The sequence below is a fragment of the Acartia tonsa genome, chromosome 12 (assembly GCF_053477335.1).
Source record: "Acartia tonsa isolate MP-2025a chromosome 12, ASM5347733v1, whole genome shotgun sequence".
Lineage (NCBI taxonomy): Eukaryota > Metazoa > Arthropoda > Copepoda > Calanoida > Acartiidae > Acartia > Acartia tonsa.
In genome coordinates this window covers 20,587,526-20,612,990 of record NC_137271.1, presented here as the reverse complement: position 1 = coordinate 20,612,990, position 25,465 = coordinate 20,587,526, and the positions used below count along the sequence as shown (strand labels likewise).

The 25,465-nt window shown below is 33.4% G+C and overlaps 3 protein-coding genes across 16 annotated transcripts in view; all 3 read right to left on the bottom strand.

Moving 5' to 3' along the window:
* LOC145334580 (uncharacterized) overlaps window positions 1-1,942 on the bottom strand; it is a 14,889-nt gene extending 12,947 nt beyond the window's left edge. For both annotated transcript variants that reach the window (XM_080180081.1, XM_080180082.1), the window contains exons 1-5: window positions 1,840-1,942; window positions 1,514-1,575; window positions 1,227-1,310; window positions 597-741; window positions 142-232 (exon numbers count right to left, since the gene is read on the bottom strand). In XM_080180081.1, the coding sequence (XP_080036207.1) occupies window positions 142-232; window positions 597-741; window positions 1,227-1,310; window positions 1,514-1,575; window positions 1,840-1,930 (473 nt within the window). In that variant the 5' untranslated portion in view covers window positions 1,931-1,942. The remainder of the gene's footprint in view (window positions 1-141; window positions 233-596; window positions 742-1,226; window positions 1,311-1,513; window positions 1,576-1,839) is intronic.
* LOC145334589 (ubiquitin-conjugating enzyme E2 T-like) lies at window positions 1,935-4,944 on the bottom strand. Of its 5 annotated transcripts, none has more exons than XR_013884873.1 (7): window positions 4,862-4,944; window positions 4,342-4,459; window positions 4,061-4,154; window positions 3,448-3,535; window positions 2,923-2,973; window positions 2,428-2,655; window positions 1,935-2,278 (listed from the first exon to the last, which is right to left on the bottom strand). XR_013884873.1 is itself a non-coding variant. In XM_080180104.1 (6 exons), exons 1-6 carry the CDS (start codon window positions 4,920-4,922, stop codon window positions 2,504-2,506), a joined length of 564 nt encoding a protein of 187 aa, XP_080036230.1. In that variant the 5' UTR covers window positions 4,923-4,944; the 3' UTR covers window positions 1,935-2,503. The 5 variants fall into 5 exon arrangements, 1 of the variants encoding a protein (XP_080036230.1); XR_013884875.1 differs by having other exon boundaries at window positions 1,935-2,257; XR_013884874.1 differs by having other exon boundaries at window positions 2,445-2,655.
* LOC145334581 (uncharacterized) overlaps window positions 4,942-25,465 on the bottom strand; it is a 22,587-nt gene continuing 2,063 nt past the window's right edge. The window contains exons 6-17 of one of the 9 annotated variants that reach the window (XR_013884868.1): window positions 24,602-24,713; window positions 22,716-22,782; window positions 22,174-22,206; window positions 20,237-20,358; window positions 17,492-17,558; window positions 16,800-16,901; window positions 15,851-15,949; window positions 15,294-15,348; window positions 14,044-14,146; window positions 10,085-10,230; window positions 8,695-9,312; window positions 4,942-8,380 (exon numbers count right to left, since the gene is read on the bottom strand). Coding sequence is in view for 8 of the 9 variants with exons in the window: in XM_080180083.1 (XP_080036209.1) it covers window positions 9,180-9,312; window positions 10,085-10,231; window positions 14,045-14,146; window positions 15,294-15,348; window positions 15,851-15,949; window positions 16,800-16,901; window positions 17,492-17,558; window positions 20,237-20,358; window positions 22,174-22,206; window positions 22,716-22,782; window positions 24,602-24,713 (1,039 nt within the window). In the remaining variant the exon portion in view is untranslated. Of the gene's footprint in view, window positions 9,313-10,084; window positions 10,232-14,043; window positions 14,147-15,293; window positions 15,349-15,850; window positions 15,950-16,799; window positions 16,902-17,491; window positions 17,559-20,236; window positions 20,359-22,173; window positions 22,207-22,715; window positions 22,783-24,601; window positions 24,714-25,465 lie in introns of all 9 variants that reach the window. The other 8 variants (XM_080180084.1, XM_080180083.1, XM_080180086.1 and 5 more) reach the window with 8 other exon arrangements.

Below are 25,465 nucleotides of genomic sequence, written 5' to 3'. Positions count from 1 at the left end.
AATAAAATTGGACTTTAAAAACTTAAAAAGGGCGTTTGCACATGACAAAACAGAGTTACCAAATTAAAATTAGCAAAATATGGCGGCTCCACGGCTCCCGGCTCCGCAACGCTGATTTCAAAAATAAATTGAATTACCTACCTAATAAATACTTTTCCATTATAAGGATGAATAAATATATTCTTGAGATCTATTGTATCAAATTGACTAGATAAAAGCTCTTCGGGAAATCCTAAAAATAAAATTAAATAGTAGCTACTTACTAGCTGTTCATTTTTCTCTCGCTAGGAAATTTTTTAAACTATATTAGGTATTTCAATTAGACGAATTCATTTCATATTAATACCCTTAATTTAATACACTTACAAGTTGAATAAAAATACATTATGACAAATAGCTTTTCCTTTTATGTAAAGTTATATTGTTTTTATAGAGGTTATTATAGAAAATTGATTATAGAACAAGGATTTTCATATACAAATCATTTTTATTACGTTAAAGCTTCAAAGAATGAATAGAAAAATGGACTAGGTACAGTATATATCATTTATTATCTTTTATTCTAATATTAAATTAAGAACTTTTAAAAAACAAACCTTTACAATATTCATTATGAAGCAAGTTTTCTACATACACATCTAGATCTTGTAAAGATGTTATGATACTGGAGCATAATTGTTCACGTGACAAGGATAACAACTCTACAAAGATCCCATCCTCTTGTACAGTGATATTAAGTCTGTTTGAGAATTTAAGTTGAATTTATTAAATTATGAGTATCATACTTTCTGGTTTATTATTCTAAAATAAAAAAAATGTATGTCGATGGGATAAGATAATGGCCAATAAATTATTGTACCTACCCAATGATTATACACCAAATTACCCATTCTGAAGATTAAAGCTATTGGTTGAAAGTTTGAAACGTTTGAATACTAAGCTTAATGAACAAACCAATCAAAATTCAATAAAAGCCCCCTGTTGATAACCAACGAATTAGAAAACGTGAATATAAAACTTTGGGGACTAGTGTAATATACAGCCTTATGTCCCCCACCCTCCCTTATGTCTAAAGGATCTCACTCATCCCTGAACTGACATGGTTCTTCTTGACAGTGAAAGCTTATAATTAGATTTGGGGAGTTTACCTCAAATATGTTTTAGGTATTTTCTTTTACATTATAAATGAATCATTCTAGTTAAAAATAACCACACTCAACTTTCCTAACAGGACTGACATCCACAAGAAAAGTATCTGTATTTACAGGACAGACTAGCAATAAGTCTCCAAAATCTTCATTTATCACTTTCTAAAATAATTCAAACATTTTCATTATTTAATTTTTTTGTACTAAAATAATTGGACGTGCGCCTTAAATATTAATGTTAATTTTAACAAAAATTCAATAAATTATTGTTGAATATTAATTGAATTAACATTCTGAAAACAATTTATTTATTTATTTAGTTTATAAGAGAATAATAGGCAGATCATAAATAAAATTCATCTTACTTGAATATAAATTGTGTCATTTTTGTTTAAATATGTTTCAATTTCTTCTAAACCCAGAACACCTAAATGAAAAGAAAATGACACTAACAGAATACGAAAAATCTTAGATTACTTGCTCTCGTTAATGATAGTCCTTTTTCCCGTTAAGCAAGTTTCTTTACATTCTATTGTCGTCAATTTAGGTTAATATAGACCTCATTTATTTGTCAGTTAATAAATTCAGTAGAAGAGGTAAGGGGGTTGACTGGGGGGTCGTTATATTAGCCAACTGCAAGAATCACTTTATCTAAGTACACGAAACATCAAAAGTAGTAATAATCGATTACCTGGGATCTGCATAAATTCTTGGCTATGTTCCGACTGAGATCTGTCGTCTATTATCATTTTAGGCTGCTCATCATATGTTATCAAATCCATGCTATTCTGAAGTGGAAGAAAGAAAGTATTAGAATTAAAACAAGGATAGATAGATGGAAGATATACATATTTTTTACATTACAAATATTGGTTTACAAAGATATAGGACATAGGTACACAAATTTAAATTTTCCATTGTTTCCTTTTTCTAATACCTACCTATTAAACTTTTATTTCAGTAAGTAACAAATTAATTCTGTCAAAATATAATAAAAAATATAGGTAGTAGTAGTTTGTCTTTATTTATCACATATTTAAAAGCGTATATAGGTTAATTGTTTATCACACAAGTCTTGAATAAAAAATTTGTTATGAGGATTCTTTCAACTTACATATAAAGGGATAATTCTACGAAGGGTTGTCTATTTAAAACAATAAAAGCATAAATTACTAAGGGAATGCCCCTGGAGGACTCTAGGGGCGTAGCCGCTAGTAACAGGATATTAAAATACAAGGAAAGGAATAGATTTAAACATAGAACTAAACAGTATGCTTACTGATTTTTAACTGAAACCCTCTCATGAAATCATCCCTTAAAAAAATATTACATTATTAAGATAACAATATGACTGTTCAAGATTTGGCTCTTTTCTGTGCGTGACTATCTTGAGTAGCGGCAGCACTTCTTTTACCACCAGAAATAGCTTTAGAGTTATCATTGTGATCATTCTCTTCATTTTCCATGGCATATTGCCTCGTCATTTGGCGGGCTTTTTCTTTGTACTATAAAGGTAGTTTATACATATATGAATTATAAAAGACAAGTATTTTAATTTAAAAGAATTCTTAATTAAAAAGAATAAGTGGAAAACACCATTATACTTATATTTCATATTTTTTTCTGTAAGTAATTAAATTTAGCTAATTTTCGTGTATTTATTTTGAGGGATGTTTTTTCGTAACAAAGCTACTCTATAACTCACCTTGTCTGTCCGTCCATCTATCTTGTTTAAAGTTTAATTTTCATGGATAGATAATTCATAAGTTTTCCTTGTTTATGTTCATTTCAAACTCGGAGGCTATCTCAACCATCAATGGATCCTGCCAGTTTTTTATGACTTGACGTAAGATCTCAAATTATATGACATTAGGCATAGGGGGTAGTTTTTTCCCATGCCTAAACTCTGCGGAGGCCCTAACCCAACGGGATCAAAACCTACGGTGTCTTAACCATACGCGGATACCCAGTTTTCAAACTAACCTAACCTAACATGACCTAAAGTAATAAATCAACAAAAGAAAACCACCATCCCTTATTTTTAATTAATTTAAAAAACATGGAAGAGGTTTCTTGTGCTCAACAAGGCACTTTGAAGGATAACAAGAAAAACCATAAATTAACAGATCTTATTATTAAAGTTTTATATAAAGAAAAATGGCCAATGCCATCAGGAAGATATTTTACGTTTAAGCTTACAAAGCCTTAAGTTTTATTCAAAAGATTATAAAAGTAGAATCTAGGAGCTAGGAGGAATATATTTGCTTTTAAGTAATTTTGTCTAAAAAAAGTCATTCCTTTGGATTAGGTTCAGCCAGAAGTCGTTGAAGGCTGGTCAGAACTGTGTACAGGTTGATACTTGGTCTCCAACCTCCAGTTGGGGGCATCTAAATCAAGAAAACAAATTTAGTTTTCAAGGAAACTAAGTTTTTTATGTTAAAACTTGCAGGTTTTGTTTTGTCACACATTAAAACTATGAAATCAACTAATATTTTTATTTATCAAATATACTTGTCTTTTAAGATTATATGGGTTATATTGTTTTTTCTTTTTCTTTGTTATATTATAGGTTTGTAAGTGTCCCATAAAATAAATAAATGTGTATACATACGTAACGTATGTATTTAAATATAAGCAGAGTTATGATTCAGCAAATAAATTCCATTTGAAATTGTTGAAAATTTGGGTTTCCTGAGGTACGCCACTTGTCTTAATTGTTCTGTAACTAAATGGAAGTGGGTAAAAAGAGATAGGGGTGGGGGTTAAAGTTGGTTCTGAGAATTTTTTTACTTAGAATTGTTCGTCAGAATCACTGTCCCTTGTCCCTGCATTTATCAAAGCCATAAGGTAACCGCTAGTAAAATATAACGTAAGTAAAAGTATAACGTAGAAACGCTTTAAAAAAAACCTGCCTTCAGTATGTCGAGGCAAATCCTGCCCACATCATCAATATTTGGATGGTAAACACTTGTCTTCATCTCAACTTTCGGTGGCTCAAATGGATATCTAAAATATTTTAATAGTTATTTATGTAATCGTATTATAGACAGCTTACCACGGATATTAAAGTGAAAAATTACATGATATAAAACTGGTATTAATTTATTGTTTTTTATTTTATTTTATAATGATACGTTCTAACAAAAGGTTTTGTACGATTTTTGACCAACATCTTAATTTGTAATGAATTCACCTGTCCGGAATCCTAATTTCAACTTTAAAAGATCCTCCTTCATATGGTGAATCTTGGGGACCGAACAGGATTGCTTCCAGGTGATCAATAGCACCATCTACTGGCCAACAATGAGCACCTGATAATATTTTTCACTTGAGCGTTTGTTGTTGAGCATTTTTTAAACAAAGGATACGAGGTACAGTGCTTTTTGGACGATCCGCAGTGTTAAGTTAAAGGAGAAAAAACCCCCCTCCTACCTTCATTAAAATTTATTTTAAAAATAAGGTATGATGGAGGTTCATTGGTATATAGACACTTTAAACGTATGTTTAGTTTTTTATTATATATGAATTATAGCCAAAATCCAGATCTGTAGCAACAATGAAGCTTTTTCCACAATCCTCACTAGTACTACATCTAGACATTTGGAATTTGCAAAAGCTCACGTTTTAGATTACCGGCAGTAAGTTCCACAGCCGAGCCGCCGTTCTGTCAACGTTCAACAACACCGCTGCCCAAAATTCTTTGCATTTACTACCTGGCGGGGGACATTTTTCCAGCTGTTCCAGTTCTTTTTTCATTCGCGCATTTTTCTGCATTTTTAAAGTAAAAAAAGTATCTGGAATTTTTATGTTAATATGTTTTAAACATGTAAAGCTAAGTAAAGATAGTATGAAAACTAGACTTATTATAATAGAAGGTTTTATATATTTATTAAATAAGAATATAATGAAAAAAGAATTAAGGATTGAATACCTATTGATTCAGCACATTAGAACTAGAAAAATCCATTTTAGATAAAAACATGAGTACAAGTTTTTTTTAATATTGGCGACATTTTTTGGAGGTATTGTTAAATTTTCAGGGGTATATTGGATTTTTTTGCAAACCTTTTCAGATTTTAAGGCAAAATAATGAAATGGCAAATAAAAGGATATATCCCATGTTTAAGTACCAAGTTAATATATAAAAACTTTCTAATCGTTTTAAGTGATTTATTATATAGATAATAATAAGATATATGAATCATATTAATATATAAGTAAGTAAAACTGCGGCATAGCAAATTATCTTTTTTTATACAAATCTTTTAAAATGAACTGAGATTCAAACTAGAAAGGATTATTACATAAACAATTAACTAAGAAAATAGTTTTGATAAAATTTTAATTTTGAAAAATGGTTAAAATTGTGCATTTTAATATTAGTTTTAGAGAGGTAATCATAAAAAGTGGTAATTTTAAACTAAAAAGTAGTAATGTTTTAATTTGATCTGAAAAAGTACAATAAAAAACGCAATTAAGCCACGTTAAAAGCACATTAAAATCTTACATTTACAAGTTTTATTGAAAAAAAGGGGGCGGTTTATGAAAATTTATATCAAGTGTAAATTTAGGACTTGTTCACAAATATCATTTGTTACAATTATAGTTATTATCCACAGAAAGATGAAAAAATACTTGTGTACAGGAGTTGAAGAGCAGCTGCGCTACTTGTATAAGGATTATATATAATATACAAAACAGTCATTCATGATAACATAATACTTTCAAGCATGCTAAGGTTTAATAGTAATAATAATCATACATTACTTATTTACAGTTTATGGCATTTAAACTAATATTATACAATCTAAATTAAAGTTTCTTTTTAATTATTTTAGTCACTTTTAAATTAATTTTAACATACAAAGCAAAAATAAAATATTTGGTAACCATTATAATTTCATACTAAGCATTATTAGGTAGTTTATATGGTAATTATTTTTAAATGAGATTTAGACACAAAAATAAATTATACCCATAATAATAAAAAGCACATTCAAAAACTGTCATTCAAAATTAAAAGTGACCAAAATAACAATTTTTCATTTTAGTTTTAGAGATTTAATAAGGAGATTTTTTATTTAGAACGTTAAAGAGGGGGGGGGGGCGAAAGTGACACTTTTTGAAACCAAAACTAAAAGTCAACAAAGGAACTCAACTAAAAAAAGACTTACAGGTCTGAGATTTTGCATGGCAGTTGCTTTATAGGTGTAAAATATGGAACTGTGAAGAAACGGCGGCGCAACCGCCGAAATTCGCCGTTTCCCGCCGAAATTTTTTTTGCCTTTTCTCGGCGGTTTTCGGCGGTTGCAACGCCGTTTTTTCACAGTTCAATATTGTACCCCTATAAAGCACCTGCCATGCAAAATGTCAGACCTGTAACTCTTTTTTTAGTTGAGTTCCTTTGACTTTTAGTTTTGGTTTCAAAAAGTGTCACTTTTACAACGCATTTGACTGTATGAGAATTAAATTAAGATTTTGAATTATAAACTTAATTTTGTCCCAAATAAAAAATCTCTTTATCATATTAATAGCCCCGAAATTTTTTAATATAAATATATACAAATTAGAGTTTTATTCAGGAATAAAGGAATAAGTAATTTGTTAAATCAAAGAAATTATAATTCTATATTTAAATTACACTAAAAAAAATCTGTCAAATTTTGTCGAAAATCTTCGAATATTTAAAACAAAATTACTTATCCCTTAGTTCAATAATTTAATGAGGCTATCATGGGGCGTGATTCAAATGCATCTTACTTTCTTTATCTTGTACTCTACTTTGCATTTTTGTGTTGTTCAATTTTAATTATAGATCACTTTCTTTGCAGATTATTTTACACAGGGCTCGGCAGCCGCAGCTTAGCCACAAATTTGAAGCCGTTAGGATGCTTAGAACTTAAGAGTGATCTTATTTGGGTCTTGGTTAGACATCCAACTGATTTTTAAAATGACAAAAAGTTGATTTCCCTATGGGTTACAGGCAGCTGCCGAGCCCTTACTTTACATAGCTTATTATTCTTTTTTACAGCTATTTTTTACATAGGTTTCTTGCCATATAAATGGTCTAAATTATTATAAAAAAAGTGGTTAGGTTGTGTATCATTTTTAATAAAATAGGAATATATGAGATACTATACCCAAGAAAAATTAGGATTTTCAGCAAATTAAATGATTCAATGTCATAAAATGTAGAGTAATACTTTATGAAAATTTGAACTATCATTTTCTTTGGATAATATTATCACAGGGGTGTATATTCTACATGGGATCCCCTGCTCAGGGGGGGGGGGGGGGGGGAAATAAAAAATAAGTGGTTGGAGGGAAAAAAATAAAGAAAACTGAACACATTTTCCATTTCCCCTCCCTCCTTGGTGAAAAAAACTTTTAAAAATTTGTGGTAGGAGGGATAAAATAAATAAAATATAGAGTTCTTTAAATATTTTTCCATTTTCCCCCTACTTGGTGAGAAAAAACAAGGGGGGGAAGAAAAATAAAAAATTTTGTAGCAGGGGAAAAAAAATAAATCATGTGCAGAATATACACCCCCGTATTATCATGTACCTATCCCTTTCTTAAAATCAAAAAAAAATTTTAAAAATATTTGAATTTAATGTTTATGGTAAATGTTAAGTATTAAAAATTTAAAACTAAAACAAGGTGATTTATCTTTGAAATAAAGCTACATTATACAGACACCAAAATCCACAAAAAATATTTTAAAACAAATATCTTGCATCCAAGTTACATTATTATTTACAAATTTCCCTCTAGGGTTAACTTAATTAGGATATAGCCCCTAAAAAAGCTCACTAATCAAATATGGCACGATTTTTAGGGGGGGAGGTTACTTTTTTTGGGGGTAATTTAGTTTCGTTGTCAGCTACATAAATTCTTTTTAAGATGATCACAAATATATAAAATTATGGTTTCAAAATGAATACATACTAAATAATATACTTACATATGTACAATAATTTTGCATTTATGAACATGTTCTTGGTTTATAAAGAACATGTATAATAACAGATCTAAGTAAGGTATCTAAAATGAGAAAATGGCGCCAAAAATTGTAAAAATGGCGGGAAAATTCTTTTTTTCATCAGCTGTTTATCAGTTGCCAAAGTTTGTTTCTAAAATTTTCCCTATTAATACTAAATAAAATATACTAAGATACTAATGATGAATTATAGTTGTTAAACATATTGTATAAATTTGATTTTAAATCAATACTGTTATAAAATAATAAAACTATAGATGTACACAATTAAGGGGGTCATTTTTTTCGCGTATTTTCCGACACGTTAGGTGCAAGCTTCCAGTCAAAAGCGCTTATTAGGCCAAAATGTTCTTAACTATGCTTTTAATTATACTATTCGTTTGGTGAAAATTAAGTACAGTTTGACCTAATAAAAGCATTTGACTGGAAGCTTGCACCCAACTTAACGGACATACGCGAAAAAATGAACTCTTTGCTCCTCTATATATTTTGTGGTAACCTATATCTATCTATCTATAATGTGCAGCATCTATTAGTTTCTATTACTTTATTACAGGTACTCTGCTTCTTTGTTTGCATCTGTTCTTGTTTCATTTCTTCAAATAAGTCATTGGACTTTAAAAACTATTAAAACCAGTAAGGTATAGGGTCGAAAATAATGACGTATATTTTGGCAAATTTCAGGAGTATGAATCTTTTTAAAACATGTAAAAAAGGTTTAGGCAACTTAAACTAATACTGCTGATTTTAAGAGCCATTATGTTATCAAATTACTATGATCTCATGACAATAAACCAGTTAGCATTAGTAAAGTAAAACTAAGGGAGACAGTTATAATGTTATAATGTATCTACAGCATTTTAGACAGCTAAAAATTCTTATAATGCATTAAGATACTTTTACTGAGACCTACATATTGTTCCTATCTCCAATTTTTTTTTTTACAGATTCCTAATCCATTAATTTCCACAATATTTGTTATTATTTTTTGTTTTCCTGTGTAAATAAACCATTTTCTACTTGTTCAAGTATTACTTCATTAAAGCTAGCGGGACTAAGTTTGTACTGCGATGGTTTTCATACACGGTGACAGTGGGGGGCCCCAGTATTCCTGGACTTTCCGTTTTTATCCCATTGTTGTGGCGGGCGAGAATCATCAGATCTAATTTCAAGTTCATACATTTGTAAATTTTTACAGAAGTGAAGCTTTTCTAAAAATCCTTTAATTTAAGTCTCTTTTTGTATAAGCAATTTATTATGACTCGTATTTTATCTCTAAACATTTTGTCGGCGGTTACCCTCAAAGCACCTTCTAGCACAGAAACTATCCTTAATCTTTGAAATAATGTAATTAATAAGTTTAGAGGGTAGCCCCGCATGGTTAGGACACCACAGGGTTATAGGCACAAGAAACAAAATAATATTAACACTGAAGGTGGTCACTGGTGAGGTTCAATGGTCAATAGGCACTTGAAATGAAAGCAATTTTTTTTTGCATCTTTTCGACTTGTTTAAACTAATAAATTACCATCAGAATTTCATTTCTTCCTATTTTAATAAATGTCTTAAGTTATTTTTTTAGCTGCCTATATTAGGGGATTTTTTTCCCCCCGTCTTTTTTGAAATTCAAGTAGTGCAGTTGCAATTATTATGCCTTTTGGTGAAAAAACACTTGAGTAAAAATTTTAACCATTTTGGACAAGTATTATGCCCAGTAAGGGGGGGGGGGGGGGCATTGAAATTACTGGGCATAATACTTGTCCAAAATGGTTAAAATTTTTACACAAGTGTTTTTTCACTAAAAGGCATAATAATTGCAACTGCACTACTTGAATTTCAAAAAAAGCCGGGGGAAAAAAATCCCCTAGCCTATATATAGTAAAAAGTGTTATCAAGATTTTATAAATCCATTTTTTTACAAAATGTGTGAATCCCTGTGCCAGCGATGGTTGTGGTTGTGGTGTGGGGCTGATGGTGGGGGTGTTGTTGATGGGGCTGTCCCAGGTTGTGGGGTTGTGGTTGCTGTTGCTGCTGTTGTTGTTGGTGTGTGGGGTGCGGAGAGGGGGCAGGGGGTGGTAACCTGTTGTGCAAAATTTACTTCATAATACATTAACATTTTAAAAAGAATTAGTTAAATAAAAATGTTAAATATTCTAATTGTGAAAAAAACAAACAATTACCCTATCAAATACTTCTCTGATTCACTGAAGTATTTGATAAGGGGGGGGGGTTTTAATGCAACCATCTCGTAATCAGTGATTAAATGGCACTTAGAATTCGAATTTTGATCTGAAATTTTGCATGAATAATCCTTGGTAGGTCTATTTTCCCTAAATCGAACAAAAAGTTGGAAAAGTAGCGGCTGGCGGCTGGCAGCTCAGCCGTTTAGCCGTTTTTTGCCTATTTATAGGGCAAATTCATCATTAATTATGTAGGAATCAACTTTTAAAAACTTATTTTTGGTTTAATTCATGGTAAATGATAGCAATAACCATTTTTTAAATTTCTAGTACCAGCTGCTAAACGGCTAGAACCGGCTGAAAACGGCTAGGAGCTGCCAAGAGTATGAAGGGTAGATATGGCTTGTGACGTGTCTATGGGTAGGTTTTTATGGCTGCTGAGCTCAAAAATACTTCCAAAAATAGTGGCCGCCCATCCATATGGCAGCTGGGTAACAGCTGCAGCTCAGCTGGGAGCGGCCAAGAGTAGAATGAGTATATAGGGCTTGTGACGTGTCTAGGGGTAGGTTTTTATGGGTGCTAAGCTCAAAAATACTACCAAAAATAGTGGCGGCCCATCCATATGGCAGCTGGGTAACAGCTGCAGCTCAGCTGGGAGCGGCCATGAGTAGAATGAGTAGATAGGGCTTGTGACGTGTCTAGGGGTAAGTTTTTATGGGTGCTAAGCTCAAAAATACTACCTAAAATAGTTGCGGCCCATTCATATGGCAGCTGGGTAACAGCTGCTGCTCAGCTAGAAGCGGCCAAGAGTAGAATGAGTAGATAAGGCTTGTGACGTGTCTAGGGGTAGGTTTTTATTGGTGCTAAGCTCAAAAATACTACAAAAAATAGTGGCGGCCCATCCATATGGCAGCTGGGTAACAGCTGCAGGTCAGCTGGGAGCGGCCAAGAGTAGAATGAGTAGATAGGGCTTGTGATGTGTCTAGAGGTAGGTTTTTATGCTACCTAAAAACTTATTTTTGGTTTAATTCATGGTAAATGATAGCAATAAACATTTTTTAAATTTCTAGTACCAGCTGCTAAACAGCTAGAACCGGCTGAAAACGGCTGGGAGCTGTTAAGAGTATGAAGGGTAGATATGGCTTGTGACGTGTCTAGGGGTAGGTTTTTATGGCTGCTGAACTCAAAAATACTTCCAAAAATAGTGGCGGCTCATCCATATGGCAGCTGGGTAACAGCTGCAGCTCAGCTGGGAGCGGACAAGAGTAGAATGAGTATTTAGGGCTTGTGACATGTCTAGGGTTAGGTTTTATGGGTGCTGAGCTCAAAAATGCTACCTAAAATAGTTGCGGCCCATCCATATGGCAGCTGGGTTACAGCGGCAGTTTAGCTGGGAGACCATGAGTAAAATGAGTACATAGGGCTTGTGACGTGTCTAGAGGTAGGTTTTTATGGCTGCTGAGCTCAAAAATACTTCCAAAAATAGTGGCGGCTCATTCATATGGCAGCTGGGTAACAGCTGCAACTCAGCTGGGAGTGGCCAAGAGTAGAATGAGTAGATAGGGCTTGTGACGTGTCTAGGGGTAGTTTTTTTATGAATGCTAAGCTCAAAATTACTACCAAAAATAGTGGTGGTCCATCCATATGGTTGCTGGGTAACAGGGGTAGGTCTGAGCTCAAAAAATCTACCAAAAATAGTGGCGGCCCATCCATATTGCAGCTTGGTGGTAACAGCTGCAACTCAGCTGGGAGCAGCCAAGAGTAAAATGAGTACATAGGGCTTGTGACGTGTGAAGAATATCAAAAAATATACCTATTATTTTAGTAGAATTAAACTTCTCCTAATCAACATTATAACTTTATTTCATGGACATATTACTAGTAACACTTTTTTAATTCTGAAAACAGTTATCAACAGCCAAAAGTATATGTTGTAGATATAGCATGTGACATTTCTAGGGGTAGGTTTTTAACTTTTTATGGGGATGTTGAGCTCTAAAATACTACCAATAATAGTGGGGGCACATCCATATGGCCGCTGGGTAACATCTACAGCTGAGCAGCAGCCGTTACCCTGATGCCATATGGATGGGTCTTACTATTTTTGGGGAGTATTAATAAGCTTGACACCTATAAAAATTTATCCCACATATCACAAGCTACCTATGTCTTAAACTTTTACTTTTATTTGTTGATAACTGTTCTTAGCCAATTTCGGCTGTTTAACAACTAAATCAATACTGAAATATTCAATATTTGGTTATCTTTTAATAGTCCCAAAAAGTGCTAACAGCTGAGTCTTAAACAACGGTTTACTGCACAGCTGCAGCTGTTACCCAGCAACCATATGGATGGGCCACCACTGTTTTTGGTAGTTTTTTTTGAGCTTAGCACCCATTAAAACCTACCCCTTGACACGTCACAAGCCCTATGTACTCATTTTATTCTTGGCTGCTCCCAGCTGAGCTGCAGCTGTTACCAAGCTGCAATATGGGATTATGGATGGGCCGCCATTATTTTTGATAGTATTTTTGAGCCCAGACATACCCCTGTTACCCAGCAACCATATGGATAGACCACCACTTTTTTTAGTAGTAATTTTGAGCTCAGCATTCATAAAAACCTACCCAGACACATCACAAGCCCTATCTATTCATTCTACCTTTGGCCACTCCCAGCTGAGCTGCAGCTGTTACCAAGCTGCCATATGGATGGACCGCCACTTTTTTTGGTAGTTTTTTTTGAGCTTAGCATCCATAAAAACCTACCCATAGACACCTCACAATCCCTATCTATTCTTTCTACTCTTGGCTGCTTCCAGCTGCCATATGGATGGGCCGTTACTATTTTTGGTAGTATTTTTGAGCTCAGCACCCAAAAAAACCTACCCTTAGACACGTCACAAGCCCTATGTACTCATTCTACTCTTGGCCGCTCCCAGCTGACCTGCAGCTGTTATCCAGCCGCCATATGGATGGGCCGCCACTATTTTTGGTAGTATTTTTGAGCTTAGCACCCATAAAAACCTACCCCAAAACACGTCACAAGCCCTATCTACTCATTCTACTCTTGGCCGCTCCCAGCTGAGCTGCAGCTGTTACCCAGCTGCCATATGGATGGGCCGCCACTATTTTTGGTAGTATTTTTGAGCTCAGCAGCCATAAAAACCTACCCCTAGATACGTTACAACCCATATCTACCCTTCATACTCTTGGCAGCTCCCAGCCGTTTTCAGCCGGTTCTAGCCGTTTAGCAGCTGGTACTAGAAATTTAAAAAATGGTTATTGCTATCATTTACCATGAATTAAACCCAAAATATGCTTTTAAAAGTTGATTCCTACGTAATTAATGATGAATTTGCCCTGAAAATAGGCAAAAAACGGCTAAACGGCTGAGCTGTCAGCCGCCAGCCGTTACTTTTCCAACTTTTTGTTCGATTTAGGGAAAATAGACCTACCAAGGATTACTCATGCAAAATTTCAGATCGAAATTCGAATTCTAAGTGCCATTTAATCACTGATTACGAGATGGTTGCATTAAAACCCCCCCCCCCTTATTTAACAGTTTAATCAAGCATACATCTTTTTCTTAGAAATACAAATTTCTGCCTTTGGATGTCTTCTAATCTTAATTAAAATTAAAGAAACTTCTAAAAAGCTAGCTTTTCCAAAATTGTCTATATCAATTGTCAATCAATTTCCAAGTATAATTTCCTAATGTGTTGGGGCGGATGTGGGGTAGGTGCCCCGCCCATAGATGAGGAGGGGGTGGGTGTGTCACGTGGGAATCCACCTGAGTTCAATCTTTCATGCGTTTTTCTGAAAATAAAAGCAAGGTCAGATTTTTAATAGTTTTTTTTATGGCATCGTATTATAGACAGATTTTCGCAGATATTGAAATGAAAAATTATAAGATTTTATCAGTTGTGTTTGCCGTAGGAGCCGAATGTTTATGGCTTTCAAAACTGATTTAATTTTATGATTTTTAATTTAATATTCGTGGAAAATTATCCGTAATACATGATTTTTCAGTATTGCTGAGAACCGGTTCTAAGCCAGCGTATATCAATCGGTTTCGATTCGAAATAACAAACAGAAAACTTTTAAACTGTTTTTTGTTAAGCTTTGTTAGAAAAGAGTAATTTATGTTTTTGTTTATATAATTCTCATGGCCCCTACTGGAGCATATCGAGAATATTAGGGCATCATCAAAACATGTTAATTTTATCACAGATATAAGTACAACTAATAGAATATTCTTCACATTAACGGTTTTGTTAAAAGTCTTTAAAGTTTGTCATATTCTTTCTTGAAAATGTACAGGTTTCTTAAAGAGAAAAATCTCAAAGTTATTATCAATAAAACAATGAAATACCATGGAACTCATTTATTGGCAGGGGTGTATATTCTGCATGGGATCCCCGGCTCAGGGGGGGGGGGGGGAAATAAAAAATAAGTGGTTGGAGGGAAAAAAAATGTAAAAATTAAGAAAACTGAAAACATTTTTTCCATTTCGCCCCCCCTCCTTGGTTAAAAAAAACTAAAAAAATGTGTGGTAGGAGGGATAAAATAAATAAAATATAGAGTTCTTTAAATATTTTTCTATTTTCCCCCCTACTTTTTAAGAAAAATCTAGGGGGGAAAAAAAATAAAAAATTTTGTAGCAGGGAAAAAAAAATAAATCTTGTGCAGAATATACACCCCTGTTTATTGGTCAGATTATTCATCCAGTAGGATGGTAGGTGATGGGGTTAAGGGGCTAGATGGGAGGTATCGTTATTTTAGCCCGCTGTGAGTTTCACTTTATTAGAGAACATGAAAATATGGTGAAATTTCAAAGTAATAATATATCCATTTTTGAAGTTATACAAGCTACTTAACAAACGCATGGTCATAGAGAAACTACGTTCTAAAAATAATAGAAAAAATAACATTTATTGACAGAATAAAAAAAATAGGCGCGCACCTGTGAGTTTTCAATCCACATATCTGGGAAAAGCATTTTTGACATACTTCGCACTAAACATCAAAGAAAAATTGTTTTGATTGTAAAAAAATAAATACACCAGGAAAGTGAATTTAGAATATCCGTGGATACAATGACAGGGGAAAAATTGTCGTCAATTTATGTTGGTCACTTCGTTCATCCAGTAGGAGGAGAGGGGAAAGGCTAAAGGGGATAGATCGTTATTTTCGCCAGGTACAAGTTTCACACAAGTACAAGTACATGATAATCTGTTATAATATCCAAGTAATAATGATTCTATTGAACTTCTTCAAGAAAATTTTTGTTTACTTAACCCCTGAATATAAGGATCCTGTTGTGCAGGAGATGGGATAGGAGGAAGAAAAATAGCCTAAAACCTACCGAAAGACTAAAGATTCAGACATAAAACAGAATAATACCATCCCAGTAGCGGTTAGAGATATTTTAACCGACAAACAAACAAAAACCCATTCTTTATTGTAAATTTAATATTTTTAGAAGCTTTTTCATTAATAACAATGTTTCTTTAATTTCCTGGTAAGGTTTTTCGCCGGTGTGTGTGCGTCTGTGCGTTTTCAGGTTCTGACTAGTGATGAATCCCTTCTCACAAAAGTCACATTTGTGTGGCTTTTCGCCTACAGTACAACAAGGAATATATTCATTTGGATCAAACAAAGTAACAAATATTTAACAAGTTTAAGGGATTTGGCACCAAAAATGAATGACAGAAAAGTAAAAGGAAAATTAAGCAAATTTTTCACGAATGTTAAAATTAAAAGTCCTAAAATTAAGACCATTTTTCTTAGACCGGGCCTTCGACCCCTGGGGTGACAAAACTGGTTTTAACCTTATTTTTATTTTAATATCCACGAAAATCTGTCTATAATACGATGCGATAAATAACTATTCTTGTCACCAATTCCCTTAAAATTCGATACTTGGGACGTGTTATCTTAAAAATCCAAAAACAAACTCAAGATTTTTAGAAAAAAAGTCTAATTATTGACGGAAAAGGGAGAATCTTCGAGTTTCATCTGGCATTAAAATAAATAAATGAAACGGCCGACAGGGCAAGTATTAAAAACCAACACTAAAGGTATGATATTGGTATTAGTATATCTTTAACATTAACTTTTAAGGGCAAGTATTTTAACAATTATTTTACTTTATTTTAAAGCCCTTTTAAGATTTTCATTTAAAAACAAATCATTTTTTGTCATACCGTTAGTGTTTTTTATTATACTTGCCCTGAAAAAGTAGAACATTTTTTACTTTTTATGTATTCTTATTATAATTTAGTGTTGATCTTTAAAAATAAATGCAAGAGCGTAGAAAAAATTAATCATTATCCCCCTCCCCCTTCCCTAAACTTCTCACTTTACTAAATTCAGAATTATGTAAATAACAAAAAAGTGTAACAACTCCAACACATTCCCCCCCCCCCCCCCCCCAACTCTTATTTTTTCTACGCCCTCGAATACTTGCCCTGGAAAGGTTTCTCGCCAGTGTGCGTGCGTCTGTGCGTCATCAGATTCTGGCGCGTAATGAATGCTTTCTCACAAAAATCGCACTTGTGAGGCTTATCGCCTATCGGTGGTACACATTAGGAATTTATTTACAATTGAATAAATACAAATTAAGAAGCGTCCAAGGGGTGATTTCCCAACCCTAAAAAAAATGGGATGCTGTATGTATTACCTACCCTAGGTATAACAAAAAAATTTAAAATGTTCTTTTTTACATTTAACAACCGTGGGGGAGGGATAATTCAAGATAGAGGTAGGTAAAATGGCGTTCAAAAATATGTATATACGTATAAATATGTATATTTATAGAGACTTATTTGGCACGTCATTTTGCTAACTCCAACTTGAATCACACTCAACCCCCCCCCCCCCCCACAAAAAAAGCTTGAACGCCCTTGATAAAAACGATATTGACTTACAATTACAAATGTTATTTAACTTGGATTATTTACAAAGCAACAACAATCTACAACTTTCAAGAGAAAATAAAAAAAGAACAGTAAAATATTATCAATGAAAAATCATAATACCTAACATTTTGTCTTTACAACAATAAGGTTTTTTGTTAAGACTAAACATAATGTTTGCTAATAAAAGTAAAATATTATGGAGCTGCGCTGCAACTACTAAATAATTCCTATATGATCCTGCCTGTATGAATTCTTGTATGAATCTTTAGACTGCAAGCCTGTGCAAATCTCTTTTGACAAAAGTCACACTGAAATAAAAAAAAACATTAGAAATAAAAAATAATTGGGTACAGTCCCTTTCGCGGCAACGCATCTTTAGGGGCGTTTTGTCGTATTTACACAGTAGCCTTTCCCCTATTTATAGCCCCTGATGGGTGCTCTAACCATGCGGGACCAATTGCCTAACGCTGCGAGACAATCACCTAACCTAACTTAAACTAACCTAACCTATAAAAACTAATGTAAAAAATAAGACGAAACGCCCCTTAAGAGGCGTTGCCACGAAAGGAGGGACTATACCCAAATAATTTATTACGTATGTAAGAATAATATCTGTAAGTAAAGCACAACAAAAGCTTATTAAATAGTGTCAGTGTTTGTTTTGAAATTGAATTAAAAGTCGGATAAACATAAAAATTATAAATCCCTAGGCCCAAATCAGGTGCAACTCATTATCAAGCACAATTAGGGGTTCTCAAACAAAGGTTGTGCAATCAAAGGGTTAGTTTCTGTTGGGTGTTCCTTAACCTAATACACCTGTTATATGGACAGAAAAGGAAATATTGCTTTATATATATACAGTTATCCTTCAAAGTTAAACCTAACGTTTACAGTGTTATGAACAGCATTTTCACCAATACGAGGTAAAAAAAATATAAACCAACTGCACTCCATAAAACCCCCAGGATAAAAAAGGATAGGACAATGGCCGATAATTATTGTACATAAATAATCAGGGAGGAAGGGAGGGGACAATGGGCAATTAATTCAAACATAGAGTTTTAACTCAATATCTTATTAACCAGATATATCTAGAAAATTTCAAAAATTTAGATGGCGCAGTCTTTATTAGATTTGTATAATAAGAAATTATAAAACACAGAAAGAAAAGTATTTAACATTAGGTTATCCTGTCTTATTTTCCTGTAAATAGTCTGTAATTTATCATAAGAGGTATGACCTTAGTACTGACACCATAATTGGGGTTTGTTTTAAGATTTGACAAGGGGTTGATTAGAATGGATAGTTACAGAAGTATCACAGTAGAATTTCTGGTTTATCTCACCCATTCTTAGAAGAAAACTATTTTGTTTAAAAACCAAAATAAACTTGTTTTGAATTTTTTTTCAAATGGTCTGCTGTTATTTGTATTGGTTAGTTCAGTAAGAGTCGTCTGCTTTTAGGAATAATTGTTTTAGCCAGGGTGGGCATACAAAAAACCCACCCAAAAAAACCCACCCAGGGTTTTTTAAAAAACCCATTGAAAAAAAACCCAAGGTTTTTTGGGTTTTTGAAAAAAACATTGAAATTTCACGTTAAAATTTACAAATTTTACCTAAAAAATGTAAAAAAAAATATGAAGTAAGGGGGGGGGGGGGGTTTAATGCAACCATCTCGTAATCAATGATTAAATGGCACTTAGAATTCAAATTTTGATCTGAAATTTTGCATGAATAATCCTTGGTAAGTCTATTTTCCCTAAATCAAACAAAAAGTTGGGAAAGTAATGACTAACGGCTGGCAGCTCAGATGTTTTGCCATTTTTCAGCTATCTTAAGAGCAAATTAGTCACAAAACCTATCTCCACATAATGCTTTTTGTCGCCAGCCGTTACTTTTTCCAACTTTTTGTTCGATTTAGGGAAAATAGACCTACCAAGGATTACTCATGAAAAATTTCAGATCGAAATTCGAATTCTAAGTGCTATTTAATCATTGATTACGAGATGGTTGCATTAACCACCCCCCCCCCCCCCCTTATAAAAAAGATTCTCTACTTATTGTTCAAATGTTTATGAAAGTACTTTCTTTCAAAACTTAATTTCAGAAAATGCTTTGCTACTAAATTGATGATGTTTAAATTGTGTAAATTACATAATCATAATTGATTTTTAAACTAAAACATAACAATTTATGAAAGGAAATAGTTACAGTAGCGTGGTTTTATTGAGAGGATGTAAAAAGGGGAATACCTTAATAATTTTTGGGAGGGGGGGGGGGGGTATTGACAGCTTAGGAATAGAGGAGGAGGTTCCATGTTTTAAAGCTTTTAACCTATCCTCCCCCCTAATAGAATATTTTGTGCACCGTTGCTAATAAGGGTTTATAATTGATCGAAATGCCAGTTTTTTTCATTATCTATCTTGTTTATTGTGAAATCTTGCTTACCTTTTACCTACAACAACATAAACATTAATATTTTATCAATATTCAAATGTATTTGACTCCTAAATGAAAAAACCCAATAAAACCCGAAAAAACCCAATAAAACCCAGGGTTTTAAGGGTTTTTATGGGTTGGGTTGGGCTTTTTTAAAAAACCCTGGGTTTTTCCCCACCCTGGTTTTAGCGGCATTCTTTGCGCTGGTACCCAAAGTCTTTGAAATTTGCCAAAATAATAAAAGTTGCATGTGTTCTGGTAACCAAAGTCCAAGACTGTCGGAAATATGAATTTTAGATCCATTGTCCCCTCCCTTCCTCCCTGATAAATAATAATGATACACAAAATTTCCCCGTCAGTAAATTACAATTAGTGGTGAAACTTTTAGACATTCAACTTAATGAATCAAAATTCAACCAAACAAAATTAACGAAAGTCCCCAAGGTTATTAAGCAAACAAATAATAAAACGTTATTATAAGACTTTGGGGACTAGTGCAATAAACAGCCCAATGTCCCCTCCCTCCCTGATCAAACCCCCAACCTTACCTGGTATGGCTTCTCGCCCGTGTGGACGCGCATGTGTATCTTGAGGTTTTGTCTGGTGGTGAGAACTTTATGGCAGATGTCGCACTCAATTGGGTCCAGCTTCAAACCTGGAACATCTGCTCCTCAAATTATCAGACGTAGAGCGTTGCGATTACAGACAAGGATATGACACCCACAGATGTTTTTTACAGTTAAAAAAAAGCTTTTTTGCCTAACTTTATTTATAAAGTGAAACAAGGGGAGAAAAAGGAACTTTTGAAAGCTATAAAGTCCTATCTTAAAATCAAATCTTGTTTTTTTGTTCATTTTAAGAAAAACACTTCAGGAAAAAAAAACTTTTAAACAGGGAAAAGAAAAATTATTTTTGCCATGTTACTTTTCTTCCGAAGAAAAAACATAAATCATTGTGATCCATAAAATACTTTTATTATTTTAAATCAACAGAATAATTTGTTCTGTAAGTGCTATATCCCTGTCCAATAAAACGAAGAAATAATTATAATCATCACTAAAATCTATTTGACTAGGGTTAGAATGACTAATAGAGTAGCTGTAGTTAAAATAGTATTATTTAATCTAATGAATTAGTAAGATTTTTCTTTTGTTCAATTACTAGGGGCTCTGTATTCAAAAGGAATGAGGGGGGGGGGAGCTGTTTAAAACAAGTTTACTAGCATAAATATACAGGGGTGTATATTCTGCATGGGATCCCCGGCTCAGGGGGGGGGGGGGGAAATAAAAAATAAGTGGTTGGAGGGGAAAAAAATGTAAAAATTAAGAAAACTGAAAACATTTTTTCCATTTCGCCCCCCTCCTTGGTTAAAAAAACTAAAAAAATGTGTGGTAGGAGGGATAAAATAAATAAAATATAGAGTTCTTTAAATATTTTTCTATTTCCCCCCCTACTTTTTAAGAAAAATCTAGGGGGGAAAAAAAATAAAAAAAGGGGGGGGGCGAAAGTGACACTTTTTGAAACCAAAACTAAGAGTCAACAAAGGAACTCAACTAAAAAAAGGGTTACAGGTCTGAGATTTTGCATGGCAGTTGCTTTATAGGGGTACAATATGGAACTGTGAAGAAACGGCGGCGCAACCGCCGAAAACCGCCGTTTCCCGCCGTAATTTTTGTTGCCTTTTTTCGGCGGTTTTCGGCGGTTGCGCCGCCGTTTCTTCACAATTCCATATTTTACCCCTATAAAGCAACTGCCATGCAAAATGTCAGACCTGTAACTCTTTTTTTAGTTGAGTTCCTTTGACTTTTAGTTTTGGTTTCAAAAAGTGTCACTTTCGCCCCCCCCCTTAGTAGCAGGGGAAAAAAAATAAATCTTGTGCAGAATATACACCCCTGTAAATATAGTAAGAAAAAAATAGCTGAAAACCATCCCGGGACTTGTATGAACCTCTCCCCAAAAAATAAACTCAATCAATGCAGTAGATATTTATTATAAGCTTTAGACAAAAAAATCCTTACTAGTTTATATACTAGGATAAAATAATTTACCCTTGAACATTGTTGAATTATTACCTGCAAACAATGAGAAATGTTAAAATAAGAAAATGTCAGGGATATAAGGGGTAAGGCATCTCAATAGAAAATGTTTATTCACAGTTTTACCTAACAGAAAAAATCTGTAAATTCATAGAAAAATGAAATGTACTTTATCAAAAAATCCTAGCCAATCTAACTGGCCTTAAAAAATTTCTTCTTAATGGGCGTGGAGGAGGGGTTGTAAATTGGATATCCACCCCCCCCCCCCATAACCTACAAAAAAAAAGAAATTTAGAAAGCATTCATTTTTTTCAACCACTTAACAAAAACTTTGCCGGATTTAATGAATGTTTTTTTTGGGGGGGGAATTAGGTAAAAATGAGGTCCAACATTTCCCTTGAGATTCCTAACCCCTTGGTATCCCTATGAATAAAAAAAACGGTCTAAACCTGATGCTTGTTGTTTCGGAGGGGCAGGTTCACCTACACACATTGATCTTAAATTTCATGCCGAGCTTTCAGTAAAAATAATTCATTAGTTGCCACACCATAAAAAATGCCAAAAAAACTATTTGTTTCAAGGCAGTTTAAATTCAAAATAGTATTTTCTAAAATAAATTCTCTTTAACTTTACAGTCCAAATTCTTTTAATAAAATAAAATTTGAATGTCACTATAAAGGGAGGCATTTTTTTCGCGATATTCCGTAAAGTTGGGCGCAAGCTTCCAGTCAAATCCTTCTTAATTATGCGTTTAATTATACTAAGCGTTTTGTCATAATTAAGTACAATTTGACTTAATAGAGCATTTGACTGTAAGCTTGCACCTTATTATACAATACATCCCGAAAAAAAGCCTCCCTTTCTAGTACATCAAATTCACGTATCTCATGTTACAATCTTCAAAAATAACAAAAAAATTAATCCCCCCTCAAAAAAATAACATAATAGTGTGGAATATTTAAAAAACAAAAATTAAGATTCCTCTTCCTGCCTGTGTGAATTCTGGTGTGTATTTTCAGGCTGCACTGCTGGGTAAATCTTTTCTGACAGTAATCACACTTAAATATAATCTTAATTAGTTATAATACAATATAAATCTTATTATCTTTCTAAATATTTTTTCATCATGAAAATATTTTTTAATTAAATGCGGGACTTTAAATAAAACAGTAGATAAAATACCTACTTTGCAAATATCTAGAAGTTTAGATTAGAAAATTACCTACTTTTATAATCAAGGCGACTTTTTCAAAGATAAATATGATGATTCATAAGTTAATTCTATATAAATGAAGTTTTGGTGCTTTCCTTTAAAGTACCCATTGAGCACAAAACCCCAATCCCTTATTTATGAAATAAATTGAAATTAAGGAGTTCAGTTTATTCTCTATCTATTCTTCACCCCCTTGGGGGGGGGGGGGGGGGGCTAACTATCAGGGTGGGGAAAAACCCAGGGTTTTTTAAAAAAGCCCAACCCAACCCGTAAAAACCCTGGGTTTTATTGGTTTTTTTCGGGTTTTATTGGGTTTTTTCATTTAGGAGTCAAATACATTTGATATATTGATGAAATATTAATGTTTATGTTGTTGTAGGTAAAAGGTAAGCAAGATTTCACAATAAACAAGATGGATAATGAAAAAAAACTGGCATTTCGATCAATTATAAACCCTTATTAGCAACGGTGCACAAAATATTCTATTAAGGGGGAGGGGAGTTTAAAAGCTTCAAAACATGGAACCTCCTCCTCTATTCCTAAGCTGTTAACACCCCCCCCCCACTCTCAGAAATTATTAAGGTATTCCCCTTTTTACATCCCCTTAATAAAACCCTCTGCACGCCACTGTAACTATTTCCTTTCATAAATTGTTATGTTTTAGTTTAAAAATCAATTATGATTATGTAATTTACACAATTTATATATCATCAATTTAGTAGCAAAGCATTTTCTGAAATTAAGTTTTGAGAGAAAGTAATTTCATAAACATTTGAACAATAAGTAGAGCATCATTTTTATAAGGGGGGGGGGGGTAATGCAACCATCTCGTAATCAATGATTAAATAGCACTTAGAATTCGAATTTCGATCTGAAATTTTTCATGAGTAATCCTTGGTAGGTCTATTTTCCCTAAATCGAACAAAAAGTTGGAAAAAGTAACGACTGGCGGCTCAGCCGTTTAGCCGTTTTTTGCCTATTTTGAGGGCAAATTCATCATTAATTACATAGGAATCAACTTTTTAAAACATATTTTTATTTAATTCATGTTAAATGATAGCAATAACCATTTTTAAAATTTCTAGTACCTAAAGCAACCAGCTAGAACCGTTTGATAAGGTTTTTGAGCGACAAAAAGTATTATGTGTAGATATGTTTTGTGACTAATTTGCTCTTAAGATAGCCGAAAAATGGCAAAACATCTGAGCTGCCAGCCGTTAGCCAAGGATTATTCATGCAAAATTTCAGATCAAAATTCGAATTCTAAGTGCCATTTAATCATTGATTACGAGATGGTTGCATTAACCCCCCCCCCCCCCCTCCCCCTTTACTTCATATTTTTTTACGTTTTTTAGGTAAAATTTGCTTTAAAATGTTATTAGATCCTCGTCTTTGAGTAAATAGAGGTTTAATTTGTACATTTTAACGTGAAATTTCAATGTTTTTTCAAAAACCCAAAAAACCTTGGGTTTTTTTTCAATGGGTTTTTTAAAAAACCCTGGGTGGGTTTTTTTGGGTGGGTTTTTTGTATGCCCACCCTGCTAACTATGCAGGACCTATACTTTTGATTAATTAGTTTAATTCCAGGCAGAAATATTGCCAGAAATTTTTAATATGTACCAGTAAGGCTAATTTTAACAAACAACAAATGGTCATACTCTTACCTGATATGGCTTCTCGCCCGTGTGCACGCGCATGTGTATTTTCAAGTTTTGTCTGGTCGTAGAAACTTTGTGGCACACCTCACATTCATTTGCTCGGCCCCGCCGTTTTCTGTTCAGTTTCATCATTTTTAGTTTGTTTAGCTTTTATAAATTTTTGACAATTGAAAAAGAGGCGTGCTGAAGAGGGGTGTATCCACCACCCTGGCAAAAATTTACACATACACAGAAAAACGGAAAACGCAGTTTTTTCTGAAACACCGTGTAGGTTTGTTCAACTTCTGAGTATGTTGATTAAGTAGGAGGCGGTATAAAACAACCTTACTTGATGTCTGTATTACTTGCTCTCCGAATTGGGTTAAGGGAGTATCAAAAATCACAAGAGTGTTCAAATTTTTGGTTACGCTGGCAAAACCCCAGGGGTGTATATTCTGCACAAGATTTATTTTTTTTCCCCTGCTACAAAATTTTTTTTTTCTTTCCCCCCCTAGATTTTTCTTAAAAATATTTAAAATATTAATATAAAAATATTTAAAGAACTCTATATTTTATTTATTTTATCCCTCCTACCACACATTTTTTTAGTTTTTTTAACCAAGGAGGGGGGCGAAATGGAAAAAATGTTTTCAGTTTTCTTAATTTTTACATTTTTTTTCCCTCCAACCACTTATTTTTTATTTTTTTCCCCCCCTCCTGAGCCGGAGATCCCATGCAGAATATATACCCCTGCAAAACCCTGTGCACGCAACTGATTGAAATGTTAATAAAATTGACAGCATATTATAGATTTGGAATATTAATGTATTTAGTTAACCTACTATTTTATCAACATAATATTTACTATGATAGCTAAATGGAAGATTATTA